General features: G+C 37.7%; 1 protein-coding gene across 12 annotated transcripts in view; it reads left to right on the top strand.

Annotated features, from left to right (window-relative positions):
* NFIB (nuclear factor I B) overlaps positions 1 to 19,520 on the top strand; it is a 277,174-nt gene extending 257,654 nt beyond the window's left edge. For 9 of the 12 annotated variants that reach the window (XM_042804618.1, XM_042804615.1, XM_042804613.1 and 6 more), the window contains 2 exons: positions 5,279 to 5,367; positions 16,183 to 19,520. In XM_042804618.1, the coding sequence (XP_042660552.1) occupies positions 5,279 to 5,367; positions 16,183 to 16,312 (219 nt within the window). In that variant the 3' untranslated portion in view covers positions 16,313 to 19,520. The remainder of the gene's footprint in view (positions 1 to 5,278; positions 5,368 to 16,182) is intronic. The other 3 variants (XM_042804619.1, XM_042804616.1, XM_042804617.1) reach the window with 2 other exon arrangements.
* Positions 19,521 to 20,189: the final 669 nt, after the last annotated feature.

Raw genomic sequence — 20,189 nt, 5'->3', positions numbered from 1 at the left:
ATTTGGGGTTTATAAGCTTAGACTACAGGAAAAAGCAACAAATTGAGGAAACTCAGTCACATTCAATCTTCTACAAGCGGACATATTCCCTTGGCAGATTCTAGTTGTGTCTCCATTCTTTTGGTTAAATAATTTTAATGGAGAGATCTTTAGTTCAGTAACAAAATCTTAATAATCAGACTTTTCATGGTTATGTGATGGCACTTCTGTAGCCTTCCTGTGTTATTGATCTCAACTTCAGGAATTCATTATGTTCTTGCAATGGTATATGCTTAGAGACAGGTTGATGTTGTTTCTGGATATAAAGCTAGAATGTTTCCAGAAAGTCATGAAATTTACCTGTGTAAATAACATAAAAAGATGGATGGATGGATGGATGGATGGCTGGCTGGCTGGCTGGATGGATGGATGGATGGACAGACATTTGTATTTATTGCAAATATAGATTAATGGTTCACAAATAATGACATTTCTGTTGGAATGAATGACATAACTGTCAGGTTTTCTTTCTTGGCCATTTATTTAATTTTAATGCAACTTGGAGTCTTATATGGGTCATTGTATTTTTAATTAGAAAAAGTAAATAAATAGGATAGCTACTGAGGTCTGTGAAGACAGTGGCTTCTAGAACTTTTCTGTCTGTTACAGTACATTGTGCTAGCTGATGTTGGCCCAGTCACTGAGGAGCTAGTGAACTCTTCCAGTCTTTGCACTGATTAATATGGCGTGGTTTTCACTAGGGCTTGGACTTTCCAGGTGTGGTGTGTGGTATGCATGCTTTTCACACAGCTTTGACCTTTATGAGTAAGACATTTGTCATGTATGTAGTAATAAGAAACACCTCAGGTCTCTAAAATGCAAAATCAGAAAATTGTAGATAGCTTTTTATTTCCTACATTCCAGACTGTCCTGCCTCTTTGGTAGGAAGTTGTTCTTACCAGATGCATCCTTTGGTTACTGAATCACACAGTTCAGAGTGGAGTTCTCTTCATACTATTCATCGTGGAAATTGTAAACTTAAATGTCCATTGAACACGGAGTATCTGTTTGCAAAATGTTTTGGTTGGATGTTGCATTTGCTTTCAGCAGAAGGCTGAAAGAAGAACGCAAGTGGACTCTTAAACAGAACTTCTCAGTAAAGCCAGGAAACAGGTTATCAACACTTAGGCTGTTCTTATTGTGTCCCTTATCATAACAGTTTGACGTAAAACTGGGTCACATGACCACCAGGTATCCAATGGGTAAATGGATAAGAGGTCACCTTTCACATATGCTTTCTGCAGAGGAAATGCATTTAAAGGAAGTCAAAACAATGATGATATGCAAATGTTAAGTTTTATGGGCTTTTCTCAACTAACAGAAGCTGTAGCACAGTCTACTACTACACTTTCCAAAATACGTATCTGCTTTCATTAGCAATCATGTAATCTTGAAACTAATGTTAAACAACCACTCTTTAAATACGAGAATACAAAACCTGCTTAAATATTAATCTGTAAATATTATTCAGACTATGATTAAATATTGAGCCGTTGACTGTGGGTTTGTAATGTATGTAGGATTTGCATACTAAAACTTCAGAGAATGGTTGTGCCTAGAAGGTGCCCAGTTTAAACTAAAAAGGCAGCTATAGTGAAATCTAGCTCTTGGGTAGAACTTCACATCTGTACATCGCACAGAACTGGAAAGTGCAAACCAAAATCACTTTCCTGGCATTTTACAGAGGGTAAAACAGGATCAAGGAGGTGGATGACTACCAGGCAGGTGGATGAGTTAGGAGAAGCACTTGGCCTACTGCTCTGCGTCTGCCTGGGCCTGCGGCCTCTTCCCATGATGCGGGTGAGGCAGGTGGGGGAGTTTCACTGCCTCCCTGGAGAAACACCTGCAGTGGGCTTTGTGCTCTCTGCTACTTCACGACGTATCACAGGGATGAGAGACTGCTGCAGCTCCATGTGCCAGGAAATGGCCAGGTTGCCTGTGAGGTTTCCCCATCTGCTGCAAGGCTGGGCATCCTTTTTCAGTTCAGCATACAGACCCATGGTCTTCTTCTGTGTGGGTATGTGAGAGATAAATTAAAAAATCATTGATAATGTTTCATGGAAGGAAGGTGTTATTGCAGTGGGGTTCATGTGGCTTGCCTTGCTGAAAAAGACAAAACTGTGGGACTGAAGAGCAGGCTTGTCCAACACGGTTCTAGGAAAGACTTTTCACCATGTCACATGCCAAATCAGGTAATTTATTTTGCATTCATAGCATATTTTTGAGAAAGTTAGTAATGTTTTTCAACACTTATTAAACATCTCATGAGGACTATTTCTTAAGTCCCTCTGATGAGAAATTTAAGTTTTCTCAAGTAGCCTTCAAGTAGTTTGCTGCTGCTCCCTTCAACATGTCCTGCAGTGAAACTCTTTCAGGTGGCTTACTGTGGGTGAGAGAGAATGTGCCTTCTCATCTCCAGCTAACACTGTTGATGATTTTACAGTGTTGATTTTACAGTTACAGGAACAGCATGATTTTAGAGGTCACTTAAGTTACTCTGAGCACTATAACTAGCCAGAAGGCTTTCAGCATGACTCCAGACAACATACAGCACACAAAATACTGTACTAAAGTGCCCTACATCCTTCCAAAGCTTGGTACTTCTGTCAGGTCCATGCCCTCAGGCTTTCCCTACTGGGCTGTCTGGACACCCTCCAAAGGCAGCATTCCTGCTGCCGCTGTGAACAGACGTCTTCTTCCATCAAATGGAGCCAGGGCTCACTATTGCTCTTTAAGCTTCTCCAGCCCTTTTACTCAGAAAGCACTCAACACAGGTGAGGGATGCAGATGCAGACTTTGAAAGTGGTATTTCTACATACTTTCAGAAGTATATTTCTAAATCTTAGACATCCGGATCTCCAAGCAGGAGTGATTTGGGAGATGAAATTTTATGTGAGGGAGGAAAAAAAAAATGTTTTCCTGGCAGGTTAGTTTTTAAAGAAAACATGGCAGATATATGACCCTGATAAGCAGTGTGGAGTAATAGTTTTTAATATTATGAAGGTGGTTTTTAGCACAACTGATGCAGTCCTGGGCTTATCACAGAACCCACTGTCATACAGACCTGCAGTTCTTCAAGGTGTTGTCAGTACTGCATATATGGCAGGGTTGGTGCAGTGAACAGCGCTATAATTTACACTAAGTCTGGTGTAGCATGACTCTTCATATACGTGTGCATGTATGTGCCTACGGCATATATATAAAATGTGCATATGCTATTATTACCATTACAGTATTTAGATGTATATGTATTGAGGTATATATGACTGTATATAATATGTAGTATGTCATTACTAACATTTTAGAAATAGGTTTGAAAAGCTCATTTTGGAGCTTTCTTAATGATACATTTCACACATTAACCCTATATGTGGAAAGTTTGCATAGTGACTGTGGGAAGAATATAATCATTTAGTGCATAAGCTGATTTACTGAAATGTAATGTATCAATCTCTTACTGCTTTACTGAAACAGCAAATGCAATCAGGTTCTATAGCAAGCTAAATGATCACCAGATTTTTGAGCTAGACCTAAGTGCATAAAATAATTTGGCAGCACTAACTTTGTGATTTTAGCATTTTTTATGATTCTAATCAACCAAAGGGCTTATATTCATAGATTTTGTATTTTATGAAAGAAGAAAAGAAGGGGGTTTTAACCTTTCAGTCTTGTGTTTCAGCTGGAAGTGAGTTTTTATAGCTGTTGTAAAGCTTTAAAATATACATCTGTAATGAAGATGATGACATTCTTAAGGATTATAGCAGAAATATATCTACTGTACATTGAGTAATTGAGCTGACATATTTTACTATGTCTTCCATATTAAAATCAGGTTTACAATACTGTTTTGTATAGTGGCTAAATCAAATATTTACTTACCCCTTTCTTTAAACATACCTAATGTATTATTCACAGTTACCTCTAGCAAACTTTTTGACTGCATGTTTCCTTTTCTGGTTAATTTCATGTGGTTTAGTCATGCTTTTAATGGCCTTTAGAAGGGCCCTTGGAGTTCTTTAGATAACAAACAAGAAACAATCCCTATGAAAACACCAGGGACTAACATTTCCATTTCTCAGACCTTAACAGCAGGAAGCTTATGAGTATAACAGCCAGAGAGGGTCAGGTTTGCAATATTGTCTTGTCCTCAGCATTTGTATTTTTCAGGAAAAGACTTCAATTAGTTGGGATCCTGTGAAAATAGTTTATTGTAGTTTGTTTGCTGTAGCCTATACTATCTTAAGTCTGTGAATATGGAAAGAGAAAACTAAATTGCATTGAATGCAATTAAATTCAGAAATGTTATCTTCAAGTCAGAGTGCTGTATCATATATAATGGTACAACGATTTATGTACAGCGTAACTATACAGAGGTTAAGATGTATGTTTTCTTCTCAAGCTAAGTTCACTTTCTTAAACTTAAAAATAAGCAGTATATCTTTTCAATAAATCTGCTAACACTATAGGGCAGCTGTTAAATAAACGGAGCTGTGGAGGGTTGCTCGAATGAACCATGAAGGCAGAACTGATGATTTGAGGATCTGGGAAGAATTTGCTTCAGCTAACATTCAGTACATTCCTCATTATATTAGAATGCAATAAAGTATTTTAAATGCTGTTATTCTGAGTCTAAAGAAAGAGTAGCTTATTTTATCACGTCTTGCTAAGTAATACCACTTTCAGTAACACTAGATTAATAAATTTTATTTACAAAATACTTTTACCCTTCTTAAGTAGCAAGATAAGGACATAGAGTTTGTTTAATTTGGGCAAATTTTCTATAAATTGCATGTCTTCTATGTTTCACGAAATGCATGCTACAAAATATTGATTATATTTGACCTTTACTTAATACACATGTATAGAGCATTGCTTAGAGAAAACAGCATTTTTATTTCCTTTCTTAAAGTATCTCACTATTGAATATTAACTTTTCCTTTTATTCCAGCTCAATTTGTAATCTAATAATGGCTAATTGTTATGTGCTAAACACTAGTTACTCCTTTATGCTTTATTAATAGAGGAACATATTAAGGTAACATTATCTTAAGCAAATCTATAGGCATTTATTTCTCAGAATAAGTTATTTTTCTTTGTTTGTTTGTTTTATTTTTTAAAGTTACTTCTTAGGAAAATAAGGCTTTTGCCATGTACAGTACTAGTTTGCATGTATTCATTTAAATACTAAAAACTGTAGAACTGCTCGATCCATATCTGACTGCTAGGTTTCAATTGACAGCTGAGAATATGTGACTGGACCATGAATCAAAACGGCAGGCATTTATACCCCAGTGCCAGTGAGGATACATTGGGAATTACTTGGCAAAGGTAACATTTTAATTATTTCCACCCCTACACCACCTCTAAAAAAGTTGCACTGAGCTACAGTATCTGTTCTAGCAGGCCTCCAGAGGAATATATGACAGCATTTGATCGAAACACACATGTAACATTTCTCCAATAAACATTCAGGTTATCTTTAGTGTAAGCTAAATTTAGAAACTACCTTAGTAAAGCACCTGGAATGACAATGCTGTGCTGTCAAATGCAAAGGATTTGTAAATTTAAGGGAACACTGATCTTGGGCTTTGAAAATGAAAATGTAATTTGCAGAATTAAAGTTAATGTTTTGGGGGGTTTAGTGTTAACACAAAGAAAATGGTGCTGTTAGAGGTATAGATAAGTACAGTAATAAATGCCTGAGGTGGTGGTGGTTTTGGACAATGAATAACCATGCTATTCATAGAAACTTTTCTGACTAATTGGCTGGTGTAGATTTAGTTCACTAACATGTACATGAAGGTAAGATATAAACCATCTTATTTCTTAACTAAATAACAGAATAATTAGGAATAATTTACACAAAAGAGACTTCATTTCTGTATGAAAAAAAAAAGCAAATACAACAAAGCCCATTAACCTTTGGTACATTAATAAATTACTCATTATTATCTTTTACATCTCTTGGAATATAATGAATTATGGCAACAGTAGAGGGGTGTGTGTCTAAATAGTTGTGTAAACAAATCAGCATAATTGTGATACATCAGTTTTTCACCTCTTTTATGCGCAGGATTATCTGCAACACTCAACACTTAATGGGGTTGTACATATAAAGCCTGTGGGTTGGGAGCCTCTCAGTTGAAGTGGTAGCTACTCACTCTGGAAATAATTTTAAATACTTCTTGGACATTTGTGTGCTCATGAAAGGATACATAATTCTGAATAGTTTGTGTAAGTACGTGTGTGAGTGTGAGTGTATATATTTATTATGTACAGAATACTGTTTGATGTACTCTATTGTACTATGGATTGCTAGAACGTTTGGGGGTTTTGAGTATCACCTTGGAAGGGTAACTATGGAATTTGAATATTGGTGCTGTTAACAAATCTGAAGTTGAAATGCCTTTAATATTTTTGCTTTACTTTTCCTTTTTGCATTTTTTCTGAAATAATATTTAAAATCTGGAAGAATTGCAATGGAGAAACAAGGTGTTGTCATTTCTTCCCTTATAGATTAAATGGCACAATGGAAAATTAGCTAATGGATTCAACTCATCTCCGCCAGGGCTGTGATTCACATTATAAATCCCCATCATGCAGTAACTGCCACAGTTTTCAATGTACTGCCAAGAGTGAATCCAAACTGAGCTAGTGTATCAAAGGGGAGGTGATTTATTCTCCCACTAAAAAAGGTGTTGCTTTCTCAGGGCATTGACAGACATTAGGAAATTATATCACAACTGCCAATCTAGGAATATCCTTGAATGGTTTTAATCAGTCATCACTCAAGCCCCCTTTAAAGCAATGCCAGCTTATACTCACTGAAGCACTGTCCCAGGGTTTGCTGAATTCTGTTTTTCAGTACCCATCACACAAGACCCTTGGGGATATATCATGAACACAAAGGAAAGGGGGGAAAAAGATTTCTAGTTGATGACCAAGGAAACTTTGGTGATGAATACAATCATGCTTCATGATCCACTCATCTTTGCAGACAAAACTGCTTTGCAGGTCACTCTCACAGTGATGCCTGCCACTTTGACACTACCAACATACAAAAGTGTTGCTAGATGAGCTTGGCACAAATTCTGCCATGGACATCACTTTAAAGGCCTATGGTACGCTTGCTTGGTCTTGAATTAAGCACAGCTGTGGAGGACAAAGAAACAAACTGTTAGTTCTCCCTAAGTAGATGCCTTTTAGGATTTGGGCTTTGGAATTCAACATTTTTACATTCTTCAAATCCCAGGTAGGTGAGGATCTAAGAAGGGAAATGATACCTGCACAGGCTAAGGAGCAATGAGCCCTTCTAGCACTAAAACTAATACAAAAAAATAGAACATATTGCAAAAGGAATTTTTGCTCATTGGCAAAGAAATATATTCTAGTCCAGACAGTAAAATTTTCCCCCACAAAATGATTTGATAAATGTTTTATGGTGTGATTTCCTCAAATTTGCAGTGCTCATTTTGATGATACTCGACCTGACATTTTACAGAAGGCTTTTGTGGTTATTTTAGGTATACTGATTTTTCAGAACTATCACTGATCTCGAGAAAGTAAAAAAAGTTGGTAGTGCCTCAATGTTATCTGTCTTGTCTCTACAGAAATCAGGCAGCAGAGGTGGCTAAACTTAAAGCTTTGTCATGGAGTATTGCTGGTGAACCACACCTTGGAAACTTGGGGAGAGTGAATGATGTTAAAACTTCTGTTATTTCTGTCTTGTCTTATTAGTAGTTGCCTGTCATACCTGATAGTAGATATGATGCATAGATTTCAAAATATGATACACAGATTTAAAACCGTATTTTCTGGGTTTTTATTTCTATATAACATTATATACCTGTTGGCATTTAAAGTCCCAGATGTAAGACTGTAGTGGTCCACATGCAAAAGGCTGAACTTTGCAAAGAAAAAGAGATTATGAATAATGCAAGACCAAAAAATCCCCAAACCACAAAACTTTAAGTCATGATGCACCATTTTCTTCAAAACCAGAGGACTTGCATCAAATAGTGATAATAAAAACTAGATTAATACTTTGCTTAGCTGAATTAAACATTCTAGTACCCTTAAAGGAAATACTTATATAGAATGTCCTGTGAGCATCCTAAAAAAAAGGGGAAAAAAGCCCAGTTATTTGGAAGAAGTAATTTTTATTTTGCTCCCAATACCCTAACCGCCTACAGTTTTTTTTTGTTGTTGTTGCTTACTTAGAGCATTTATGGTATATATTTTGTCTGATGAATGAACAATATTTAAGCACATCAATAGAATTAAGTTTTCAGGTACTTTTAAGATCATTTAGGTCAAGTTTTTGCTGTGCATATAAAGGAGATACTTAGAATCCATTAGAAAAAGCCCAAACAACCATTCTTTTTTATAACCACAGTTCTGTTTTAATAACCGATTTCCTAGAGACAGAAGATGAAGGGAAGCTGTTAAAATCAGTAAAGCTCAATTATGAAAATACAGTCTCAATAGTTACGTGAGAGCAAGAGCATATGCAACAAGTAAACTTAAGAGTGAGAGTGAGAAAAAGTGTGTGTGAGTGTGTAAGTCTGACAACATGAGGCTGAGCCTGAATCTCAGCCACTGATTATGCCATTGATATTAATTCCAGTGAGAGCACTCATAAAAGCCAGCATGATGTGTCTTTTTTAGAGCATGCTGAGTATTTGCAGGTCTTTCAGACCATAAACAAATTTTCTTTGCCAAAGTGTACATTAATTCAGCTATTGCCAGATATAATTTAATTCCCAAGTGTTGTTATTTATATTAAATTTTAAAACAATCTTTCTGTGTTAGTTTTACAGGTTAACTGTTACTTTAAAATCACATTTACACTAACCAGGCAAATACACTAGGTTAGCATTTCCTGATTTTGGTTTGTTATCTTGACACAAAAGGCTAGTACAACAGCTGGTTTGTTCCTGGAGATGCTGAGGGGAGCTCTGGTCTCAGAGTGCTGGATTTCTTTCTCAGCTCTAGCTGTAGGGGTGTTCAGCTTTAGAAGCATCATTTTTTCCCCCAGAACACCACTCCGGGTTTATGATAGTAATGCTGGTAAGGCAATCAAATGGGATAATCTCATATTTGTGAAAGAAGTAGGGGGGGAATTGAGAATGGGTGCAGAGTGCTTCTGCAGCACAGTACCTTGTGTGTGCTTGTGTGTGTTTGATGTTGAGAAAACATAGCTAAAGTAACACAGGAGCAGTGGTGTGGCAAGCACATTTTGGCAAACACAGACACCTGTTAGAGCAATGGTTCATAATGTCTGCCTCCCTTCCCCTCCCCCCTCTCCCCTCCCCCCAACCCCCTTGGGCAATATTTTGGAAGAGAAGTATAAATTCATTACAATATAAGAACAAAAATGCTGAAGTATTGCAATTGTAAAAGTATTCATAGAAAGAAGAACTAATGATTTCTCATCTTTATTGATTTAAATTGCTAATTCTAATAGTTTTGACCAACTCTGTAATGCAGAAAGATGTGCAGAACATTATGTTTCCTTTCCATCTAGGCAAACATCTTCAGAACACTTCCTAAGAAATGAATTGTGTTCAAGCCAGACTTGCATGCTGCCATCCCACAGGAAATGGGTCAGCAATCCATTAAAATGCCATTAGATAATCTAATTTGGAACTTAATCTCTAAATTAACCATGCTCCATACTTGAAGCATGCTTGAGAGAAAGGAAAAAAGTTTATGTTTGAATCGATAGGGGAGCCGAAGCGTGAAGTAAGCTGTTTGTTTTTTCTGTAGCTGTGGTCACGTCTCAAGCCGTCTGGTAACCAGGAGAAACCAGACATGATGTAATTCCAGATTGAACTTGAACTTCAGGGACTTAGAATGGGGGAACAATGGACCATAGGAGTCAGTAATGTCCATTTTCCACATGATTATGTTTGGAGCTTTAAGTTAACCTTTATGGGAGAAGCAGTAAGAACTGCAGTGTGACCAAAATGAATGAGATGATCCAGAAGCAAGATGTTAAAGTAAAGAAAACAACTTCAGTAATATTTTCTGAGCAGCACTGCAGATTCCAGCAGGATTAGAAAAGTTCCCACTCTGCAGTGAACTAGTTGCCTGTTCTGAGCACTCTTTGTTCACTTAGGTAGGACAAACTTAATCTTGTGTTTCCTGTCAGATGAGTTTTGGCAGCACTGCTAGGGAAGGAGGAGCATATTGTAGAATTCCCAAGTGTAAACTGTATCTTTAACCCCTTGGTTACTCCAGTTTTCTACTTCTTGATCATCTCACCTCCAAGTGTTTCTTTTGAAGCAGTAAAACTACAATGTTGGTTTGCTTTTTATGGTGGTGTTTTGTTTTTGGTTTTGCTTTTTTTTTTTTTTTCTTTTTTGTTTGTTTGTTTTCAGTTGGGATTATCTCCATTATTGTTTAGTCATGTCAATTTGATAAATTTTTAGTAATAATTTTTAAAAGTGCTAAGGTAAAAAATCTAACATTAAAATTGTAAATGGTAATATTTGGGGAAAAAAACAGTGTATATGTGGAAATTGGACACTCAATTTGTCCTAAGTGACTCAGTGGTCTCCAGTAACCTGAGCCCACGTTCTCCATGGTTTGACTCTATGGGAGGCACCCCTCCACTTGGTCACAGCCCCCTCTCTGCACGTGCATGTGTGCAAACCTCCTTTAGCCCTGTCCCTGCACCAAACACTCATGCATGCATGGTCCAGAGCACAGCATGGACATGCACCATTTCTCCGGGCCCTTCCTCTGCTGCAGATTTTCTTTGTTAGTGATGGGGTCTGTGGTGTCTTCCTGATCTTTCCTTACCTATTTTTGTTACACTGTCACAAAAAGGGGTCTGCTGGAAATAGAGTAAATATCCTTACAGAAGAATTCCCTTTTGCCTCCTCTGGGCATAAATCAGTAGGTCTTTAACTCCTCCATGTGCTAGATGGGTGGTATGTGCTCATTAAACTGTAAAAGTTGTCCTAATGTAAGCTGAGATATGCTCAACATATCTCTTGAAATAAATGCTCACCTTGGAGGTGAAATTTGGCAACTGTACAATTACAGATACCAGTTTAGAATGGCATCAGAAGTACCACATTAAGTAGATGCCAGAGGGGTGGTTATTCTTTTGGCAGAAACTCACAGGTGGAAATTTAGCCAGGGCACTGAGGTTAGTGCAACTGCATTTCCAAAGTTCATATGATCTTAACAAATTGATAGGATAAAGTTCTCTGTACTTGTGTGCGCAAGCGCTTGCTTAGTACAGACATAGACAAACCATGTTTGGTGACTTGCTAGTGCCACTTCTTTTGACACTGAAGGCATTTCTACCTTTTCTGTCCAAAGACTGACCTGTCATGATCTGATCTACCTTGTATAAGCTAGTGTGTTCATGCACAGGGTAGTAAAGCTGCAAGAAGGAAATACTGTTTTAGATGTACTTTCCAAACGATGAAATACTCTTACAGACTTCTGAAGCTGTAATAGAAAGAAAATAGTAACTGGTGGAAAATAAGAATCTTAAAAGCCTTCAGATTTACTCAGGTCTGATTGGATTTATTTTTTATTGCATTTAGTTATTTATTTAACATCATTATACTCTTTATGTTATTATAACCTCCAAAGCAGACTGTATATACATATAATGTTAGTACTGCTTGTGGTCCATTCCAGTAATATTTTAATCAGAGGTTCTTGAAACAGCAATTATTATCTTTAAGAGGAAATCACAGCAGAAATCTTGATTGAATTAACGTGAAAACTAGAATGGAAACTGTAATGGAGAATGTTAACCCTGTAAGATACTTGCAGAATTTTCCTTTGCTATTTTTATTACATTTGGTCAGATAAATACATTATACTTGCCATGGATAGAGAAAGAACTGATGGCTGTATAACACACCTGATAGTCTAGTTATTGTGAGAAAAAACTGTTTCTGGTAGTGAAATTACAGAGGTATAATGTTTCAGGAAGGTGGTCCTGCAAACCATACTCTCTAAAAAAAGCTACTAGTCTGAATTTCACAACAATATTTGATGGTGCTTCCCATGTAATTTTCTTCAAAACTTAGCCTGGAGCAGTTTTTATTTTTTTTTTTTTTTGGTTTTTTTTTTTTTTTTTTTTTGTTTTTTTTTTTGTTTTTTTTTTTGAGATCTCACTACATATTTCAAGGGACAGACATTTATAACCTCTGTCAGCCCAGGGCTCACAGATTTGCTCAGGAGTAGTGAGCTGGAGGGTGGGGTAGACCTGCTTTGTTCCCTCATATATACAAAGCTTTTTTTTATCCGAAGGAACAGCTGGGTGGGCAGAGGGACGTCTCATTAACTTCTGCAAGGGCAATCAGCTTGCCTGTGTCCTTCCCCCATGAACTTAGTGAACAGAGAGCACTGCCTCTGCTTTTGTGAAATCGAAGGCTGGAAGTTTGCCTGGGACTTAATGCAAACTTCTGGATAGTGTGGTGAAGGGAAAGGTGTTTTCCCCTTTCCTGCTGTTGCCACCCATGTGGGTCCCTAGGCAGGGTTTACTTTGCAGTCAGCAGTAAGCAGCACTTCTTCTAGGTCGCTTGACAGAGAAACTGTAGATGGCTTCCATGGCAGAAGCTAAACTCAGCGATGCTTACAGAGTTCCCATCAGAGCAGGTTTGGGAAAACTGATGGGGGACCTTGCTCTTCTGGGCTGTCTGGCTTGACTGCATGCAGGAACACTGGGGAGCTACAAAGCAGGATGTGGCTCATATGGTAGCTGAAAGTTCAATTAAATTTACCGTAAATATAATGGGGTGTGTGGGAATGTTGGATAGGCAGCCATACATACTCACTTTAGCAGAACTTGATTTTTTTTTTTTTTTTATTATTCTTTGTATCATAGCTCTTCTCAGAGCTTTGTGCTGTTATTAGGGCTATTCACTTCCGTAACTTTCATTCAGGTTTCCTCTTTTGTGTGCAGTAATCAGCTGGTGGTGGTGTCAGGACTTGGGTGGCCCAAGATAAGAGTTACATCCAACTGCAGTATGATAAGTTTAATTTCTAAAATATAACTGGAGCTTGTCAAGCCTTGAAGATCATGGCTTATGAAGTGCTAGCCAACAGACCGGATGGCCTGTCCTTACCGGCTGCCAGCAGGGCCAGCCGCTGCCCAGTGGGTGCGTGTAGATCTAGGACTTCAGCCTGCCTTCGGGGGTGTCAGAGCGATAGCTTTTCCAGCCACTGCACACAGACGACATGTGGCTGTCCTGGTGCCATGGCTGCTCCATTGCTTGCACCACTGTCTCACTCTGTGCAAGCAGCAAAAGACGCTTCCAAAACTCCTGTGGGACCTGCACACTGTTAACGTGGGAGATTTATTACTCCCCAAGGATTCATAAGCAGCAGTGATGAATTTGTTGCAATCCACATTTTGGTCATGGTCGTAATGTAAGTTAGGAGGCTTGAAAGGTTTAAATGAACACCTATATTAAATTTGTAGGTCATATGGAAAGAACAGTCCTATTAGTCACTTGCTACAACTTATTTTTATTGAGTACTTCCCACAAAACCAAGATCTCTGTCTTCTATATGAAGCAGTAGATAAGAAAGCTTATCAGTGACAAAAAATAATTTATTCTTTGTCCTCACTGATTGCTTTCCTTCACCCACTGTAGTCATTAGACGTTTGTTAACTTTAAGACAGAGAAAAAAGTCACATACATGCTTACCCAACCACTGAAGTGCACTGTAAATCTGCTGAAAGATAATCATACAATCACAGAATGGTTTGAGTTGGAAGGGACCTTAGAGAACCCCTCTGCCACGGGCAGGGACACCTTCCACTAGACCAGGTTGCTCAAAGCCCCATCCAACCTGGCCTTGAACCCTCCCAGGGACGGGGCAGCCACAGGTTCTCTGGGCAACCTGTGCCAGGGTCTCACCCTGGAAGCTGTGCATTTAGCCTTTGCAACAGAAATTGTTTAAATGCCATGTTAGCCTCACACAAAATTTATGTTCTTTTAATTAGTGTTGTGTTTTGTTTAAAGTCGCTAAACACTGTAAATCACATGTAACAGGACAGCAAAGAACTGTGTACTGTAAAACATATATTCAGACAGAACCTGAGCAAACAAATCTGCTCGGTTATTTTATTTCTATTTTTTTATTACTAGTTCCTATTTTTACAAATCCCAATGCTTGGACATTATTGACATTGTATCTGTTATTTCAAAATTTACTTCCTAACATTACAGAAATCTGAAGAGGAAGGAATAAAAAATATATTTTAAAACAAATTGTGAAGGAAGCTGAAGAATGAGTTGGAACAATTAAGCCTCTGAAATGGGGTTTTGGTATTGAATTTTTTTTTTTTTTGAAACATAATATTTTCATTACATCATATGGGACCAATCTTCCATGCATAATTGGGTTTAAGTCTTTGTGACTATTTCAAGATTTGCAGTGTAACTGTGATTTTTTAATTTCAGAAGGGGTTATTTCTCCAACAACAGAATTTATTTTATTTGCAATAGTCAATAGAATTTAAAAAAAAGAAAAAATATTCAATTAAACATATTAGCATCTTAAATTTTGAAAATATAGCAAGACTTTTTTAATTTCTGAAGAGGGTAAAATTTCCCAGATTTTCATGTGACCTTCAAGAATATACCCAATTGGAAATAACCCCACCCTCTTGAATAATAATTGTACTTCAGGCATTTAAAATACATTAGCATATTAATATTTGTCATATTTCTTTGAGGACAAAAAAATAGTCCTACTCCTTTCAGAATTTGACCATCATTGAGACAAACAAATTTGGGTCAACATTTTTTTCCACTTTTTTTTGGGTGTAAAACAGAAAGTTTGATCGTATGAACTTCTGGGGTGACCAAAGATAGGGAAGAAAAATTCCAGCATCTGTCCTCCACAAAACCTGTGTTGGAGGTTTTAGTCTTCAGATGTGTTACCATGAATTTTATCAGTCTAATCCCAATGTGTATTTCCAAGTAAGCTGTTGTGTTTGTGGAAACACCTAGTGTGGAAAAAAACCTGATACATTGAAATGCAGAGGAAGCATTGGTTTGCATGCTGTGTGTCCAGTTCTGCTATTAGTTGTTTGGCAATGATTGCTGACATAATGATGCTGCTTTTCTTCTGAATAAATTTGACAAGACTTTCTCTGAAGTCCATTGTTTCTGGGTTGCCAGAAACACATCTGAGGAAAAGGCTGCTCAGAGTCTGCTCTGGGTACTGAATAGAGGCAGCTGAGGTCTTTCTCTGAGTATCCATCCTGCAAATACTGTTTGGTGTGGTACTTACTACTAGTTGGTGCCTGGGAAACATGTGAATGCCATTGGCACTTAAGCTCCTCAGTGACATAGTGCTTTTGAAATGATGACCTAAGTTCCAAAGTCATTTAATTGTCTTTGAAAACATTTTCTTTCTCAGATGTTTTCTGGAAAATTTATGATACTCACTGCTACCCTTGACTCATGAATACATTTGGATGCAGGTGTTTACATGATTGGGCCCGGTGTCATCCACTTTTCCTTAGGCACTGATACGTTTTTTTTTTGAGAAATCTGAAAAGAAAGCAGGTTTTTTGAATATTAAAGGTCCTCTGTTCTCATTGGGACCCACACACCTCAGAGGCCCATCTTGGGGCTGAGACAGGATAAACTCCTGGGCTGTAAGAGGGTAGGAAGTCACAGAAGAAGATTAACCACTGAGCCTTTATACTGTGTTCTTGAAAAGAGCAAACTTGTACACTGTAGTGTATTTCAGTAGCTCTTAAATAACATCCGTGGTGCCATATAGTGTCACTTGTATTGTATAGTTCCGTCTGAAATTTTTTGGGGTCTTTCATAAACAAACAGACAGTGTAAAACAGCAGTAATACTACTTGCAGCTGAGATCAACACATTTTTTTTTTTTTTCAAAGAGGTCATACTTTCACAAAGAAAACCGAATATAATTTCAAGTAATATTCACAAATTTGTTTTCTTATTTTATCTTAAATAGTGCTGTTAATAATGAATATTGGATTAACCTTGATTCAAATTCATTGTGTTCTAGGTTTTGCAATATGCTTAATTTGTCTTTTGTTTTGTTTTGTTTTGTTTTTTGTTTTTTTTTTTTTTCTCTCTCTCCCTCTCTCTCCTTATCTCTTCCCCTTTTCAACAGTCCTGGTACCTGGGCTAGCTTGGTTCCTTTTCAAGTATCAAATAGGACACCGATCCTGCCGACAAATGTCCCAAATTATGGTTTGAACATAATTGGAGAGCCTTTCCTTCAAGCAGAAACAAGCAACTGAAGGAAATAAATAAAAAATAATAATAATAAAAATAAAAAACCAAACAAAATTTAAAAAGGAAAAAAGGAAAGGAAGACTGGACGAGAAAAGAAACTGAAGAAAGAAGAAAAAACAGACCAGCAATTGCAGCTGTTACAATCACTAATTCCCTTATGGTTGAAACTGAAATGACATACAAAGGGTCGATGATATTTCACTGATGGGTAGAGTGCAGCCCCTGCTAAGTAGCCTTTGTTATATGAAGTCCGCTGGGAAATAGATGTTCTGTCTCTGACAATGTATTTTAACTGACTTTCTAGATGCCTTAATATTTGCATGATAAGCTAGTTTTATTGGTTTAGTATTCTTGTTGTTTACGCATGGGATCACTATTCCTGGTTATCTCACAAAACAAAGGCTAGGCAGCAGCAACGGAGCTGCAGGAGGACAAGGGCCGTGAGCCAGCCATTTTCTCAACACTGATTTCTAAATGTTTTAAAAATAAGCTCTGTAGCCTTTAGTTATGAGTATGGATTTATTAAACTTTGGCCCTTAATTCAGCCTTTTCTAGTGTGTTATGCAGTTTGAAGTTTTCAATCAGTATGAACACACAGGCTCTATGGAAGAAATAAATGCCTCTATGTAGGTAAAAGTGTTATCTCCTCATGCAACAGTAAAAAAGAAAAGGAAAAAAAGTGAACGTTTTCCCCACTAAAGAAACACTTACAGAGGCAAGTGCAATTTAGAAATCATATCTAAGGGGTCATCACTATAAGTCCTTCAGCCCTTGGACTCTAAATTGAGGGGATTAAAAATAGAAATAAAAATGACTTTGAACAAACTTATTTTTCCCCTCAGTTTTTGAGGGCATTAAAAGGCATTAAATCAAGACAAATCATGTCCTTGAGAAAAAGAAATAAATGGAAACACAGCACTTATGTTGGTTTAGCTGCTGCCTCCACAGAGGGGTAGGATTTATTTATTTAAAGTTACTGGTTGCATCAAGAACCCATAGGGTTTACATGTTTCTGTAAAATCTGCATTATAGAGACATAGGCAAATCCATGTCACAAGGGCAAAGCTTACCGTTTACAAACTGGTAATACCAGGATGGGGATATGTTATATTTAAATAATGCACTCTTAATGTAAGTCTAATTACAGGGTGCTGAAAACTTGCATGGTGCTTTCAGAAGTTAGCCTTGTTCAACAATTTTCACATATTGACAGAAATATTATGTGCATGGGCAGACATTTTGCCTCTATGTCTCTTTAAAAAATAATTAAAATACTCTTTCCAGTAATCCTAATTTGCACGAAGATATAATGTCCACATTACGTGCCTTGCCTTGAAATCTAAAAAATGGAAAAAAACAAAAAAAGAAAAAAAAAAAAACACAAAAAAATTGACATCACTACACTTGTTTTGCTGCATTTATTATCATTTTAAATCTTTACCATTTTTATGACAAATATTTTGTACGCCAGATAGGAAAAAAGTGTGACATCATGGATTTTTTAGACAGTTATACCTTTATCTCACATTTATAAAGCATATCATGGCTGTGTATAGTTGCCGCTTAAAAATTGTAATCGACCAGCAATATTTTCAGTATTTTGGTGTTTTTTCTATTAACCTTTCATGTTTTTCATCTTCCAATTAATATTGGGGGGAGGGGATACAAATTTATACGAATTATGCAATACCAAGTTTTGCCTATGTAGGTAGTGCTTTTAGCTGTATTGGTTATTATAGGTAAGTACACAGATTTAAAAGAAAAAAAAAAAAAAAAGAATAATGTATGCTTTTTTTGTTTGTTTTAATTGACCAAAGTGGGTACTGCTATTTTTGCAGTGTGATGAGGTCCTTTTCTGTACTGAGAGGTGGACAGGGGATTTTTTTTTTATACATACATATATATATATTCTGGGGTGGGTAGGGAGGATTTTTAACACTTTACAGTGTAGCTGTGAAGCAGTGCACCCTTAGCCAGGCAGGGGCTGCAAAGCGACTGTTCTGCCTACTGTGACAAACTTTCAAATCGGTTCCCTCTTTTTAACTTCCCACCTGGGGTGCAAGCTGAAATCATTTCTGGATTTAAAAAATAAATAATGAATTCTGTTGGAGGCAGACTTGACTTGAGGAAGTTGTTTTACTTTAAGTTGTTTGGTTTTTTTTTTTTTTTTTTTTCTTGAGAAAGAGCAAGAGAAAGACAGACAGACAAAGAGGTCAAGACCCACAGTGAGATGAAGCCTTTTCCATTCTGGCAAAGATACTGCATCCCAAAGTGTTCATGTTAGAAAATGCTTTTAGCTCAAAGTGACAAAGACACTTGCTTTGTCTAGGAAATGCACGTACAGGGCCAAAATCTTTGCTGGCATAATTCCACTCATTCTAGTTGACTCAGGAGTTGTTCCTGCAGAGAATTTGCCTCCCTTAGTCTGCTGGGCTGGTAAATACTGCTTTTTTTTTTTTTTTTTTTTTAACCTTTACTTCAAATCAGGGTTTTTGTGTTTTTTTGTTTGTTTGTTTGTTTGTTTGTTTGTTTGTTTGTTTGTTTGTTTTTTTCCTCCCAGTTTTATTAACTCACAGCACCTGAATTAGAATTTTCAGCCTGTTCGGGCTATGTCAGTGGTTTGCAGTGTCTTCTCATACAGCAGGTCAGATGGAGAGCTCTGGGCTGTAGTGGGGAAGGAGTTTCTTAATGTATGGAATTAGACTATGGTGTAAATAAAAGTGTATTTCTGGTAAAATCACATTTTGCAGATCAGTAGTGGGCCTGTTGCTGGAGACCTCTTATGCACCAGGGATTTTTGTAATGTATGGCTGCATATGGGGTGAATTTTTCTTAAATTGACATCCTTTTATTGAGGTGCAAGCAGAGGAGAGTACAGACTTATGGGTATGGGATACCCTGGTGTGAAAATTCACCCCTTTGCAGTTGTCTCTGCGTTTTGGAGTTATTCCCACCCTGGAGTATCCCTGGAGGTGCAGCTCCAGCAACAGCCACCCCGCCGAGCACGGGGCAGTGGCACACCAAGGTCGGTCCCTTTGGGTTGTGGCCAGCACGCGGTGGTGGCACATCCCCGTGGCTCCAGCAGCATGTGCATGTGTAGGCAGGGCCCGAAAGGCTTCAGGGGCAGGAGCCGCAGAGAAGCACATCCTCAAGGTTTATCTATAGCTAAACTGAAAGAAAGGAAATCCCACCTAAAAAGGTAAACCACCAAAAGAAAATGAAAATCAACTTTGTGTTGCTCTTTTTCTGAGCCCTGTAGCAAGTGAATTCGTTCACTAAGCACGTGGCTGTTGAGATTAACAAAATGTACCAGATGCACCCAGAGCGTAACTCAGGCTCTGGCCTGGTAAAACAGAGTACGTGCTGTCCTTTCTGCATGCCACTGGCACTGAGCAGTTTGGGAGCAGAGGGGTGTACGGGGGGGCTGTCCTTAGTGCAGTTAGCAAGATGTCCCCCTTAAACTTTTAATTGCACACCAGGATGAAACTGATACAGGCTTCAGAGTTGCAGTAGTCAAAATGAAGATTGCCCTGGTAGGAAGATGGATGTGCTTACCAGAGCTGCTTTGTTATCTCTGACCTCCTCTATGGAAAAGGCTGAGCTTACAGAAGCAACATTTTAAAAAGCAAACTCCTTCCTTCCATGTGAATAAATAAGGTTGTTACGAAACTGTGGGAGTTTTCCACCTGCCTCTCTAGTAGAAGAGCCTGTTTGGAAGAAAACGAACTTTTCATTTATTGTAGGTTTGGTTTGTTTGTTTTTTGTTTTGTTTTGTTTTGGTGTTTGTTTGTTTGGTTGGTTGGTTGGTTTTAAGTTCAGCAGTCAAAAGATTGAGATAACATTGAGAACTCAAATCCAGTCTCTGGCCTCCTCCTTCACCAG

The sequence above is a fragment of the Tyto alba genome, unplaced genomic scaffold, assembly GCF_018691265.1.
Source record: "Tyto alba isolate M040663 unplaced genomic scaffold, T.alba_DEE_v4.0 Super-Scaffold_42, whole genome shotgun sequence".
In the NCBI taxonomy this organism is placed as follows: domain Eukaryota; kingdom Metazoa; phylum Chordata; class Aves; order Strigiformes; family Tytonidae; genus Tyto; species Tyto alba.
Note: the sequence above shows the minus strand (reverse complement) of the source record. Positions and strands in the feature narration are given on the sequence as shown.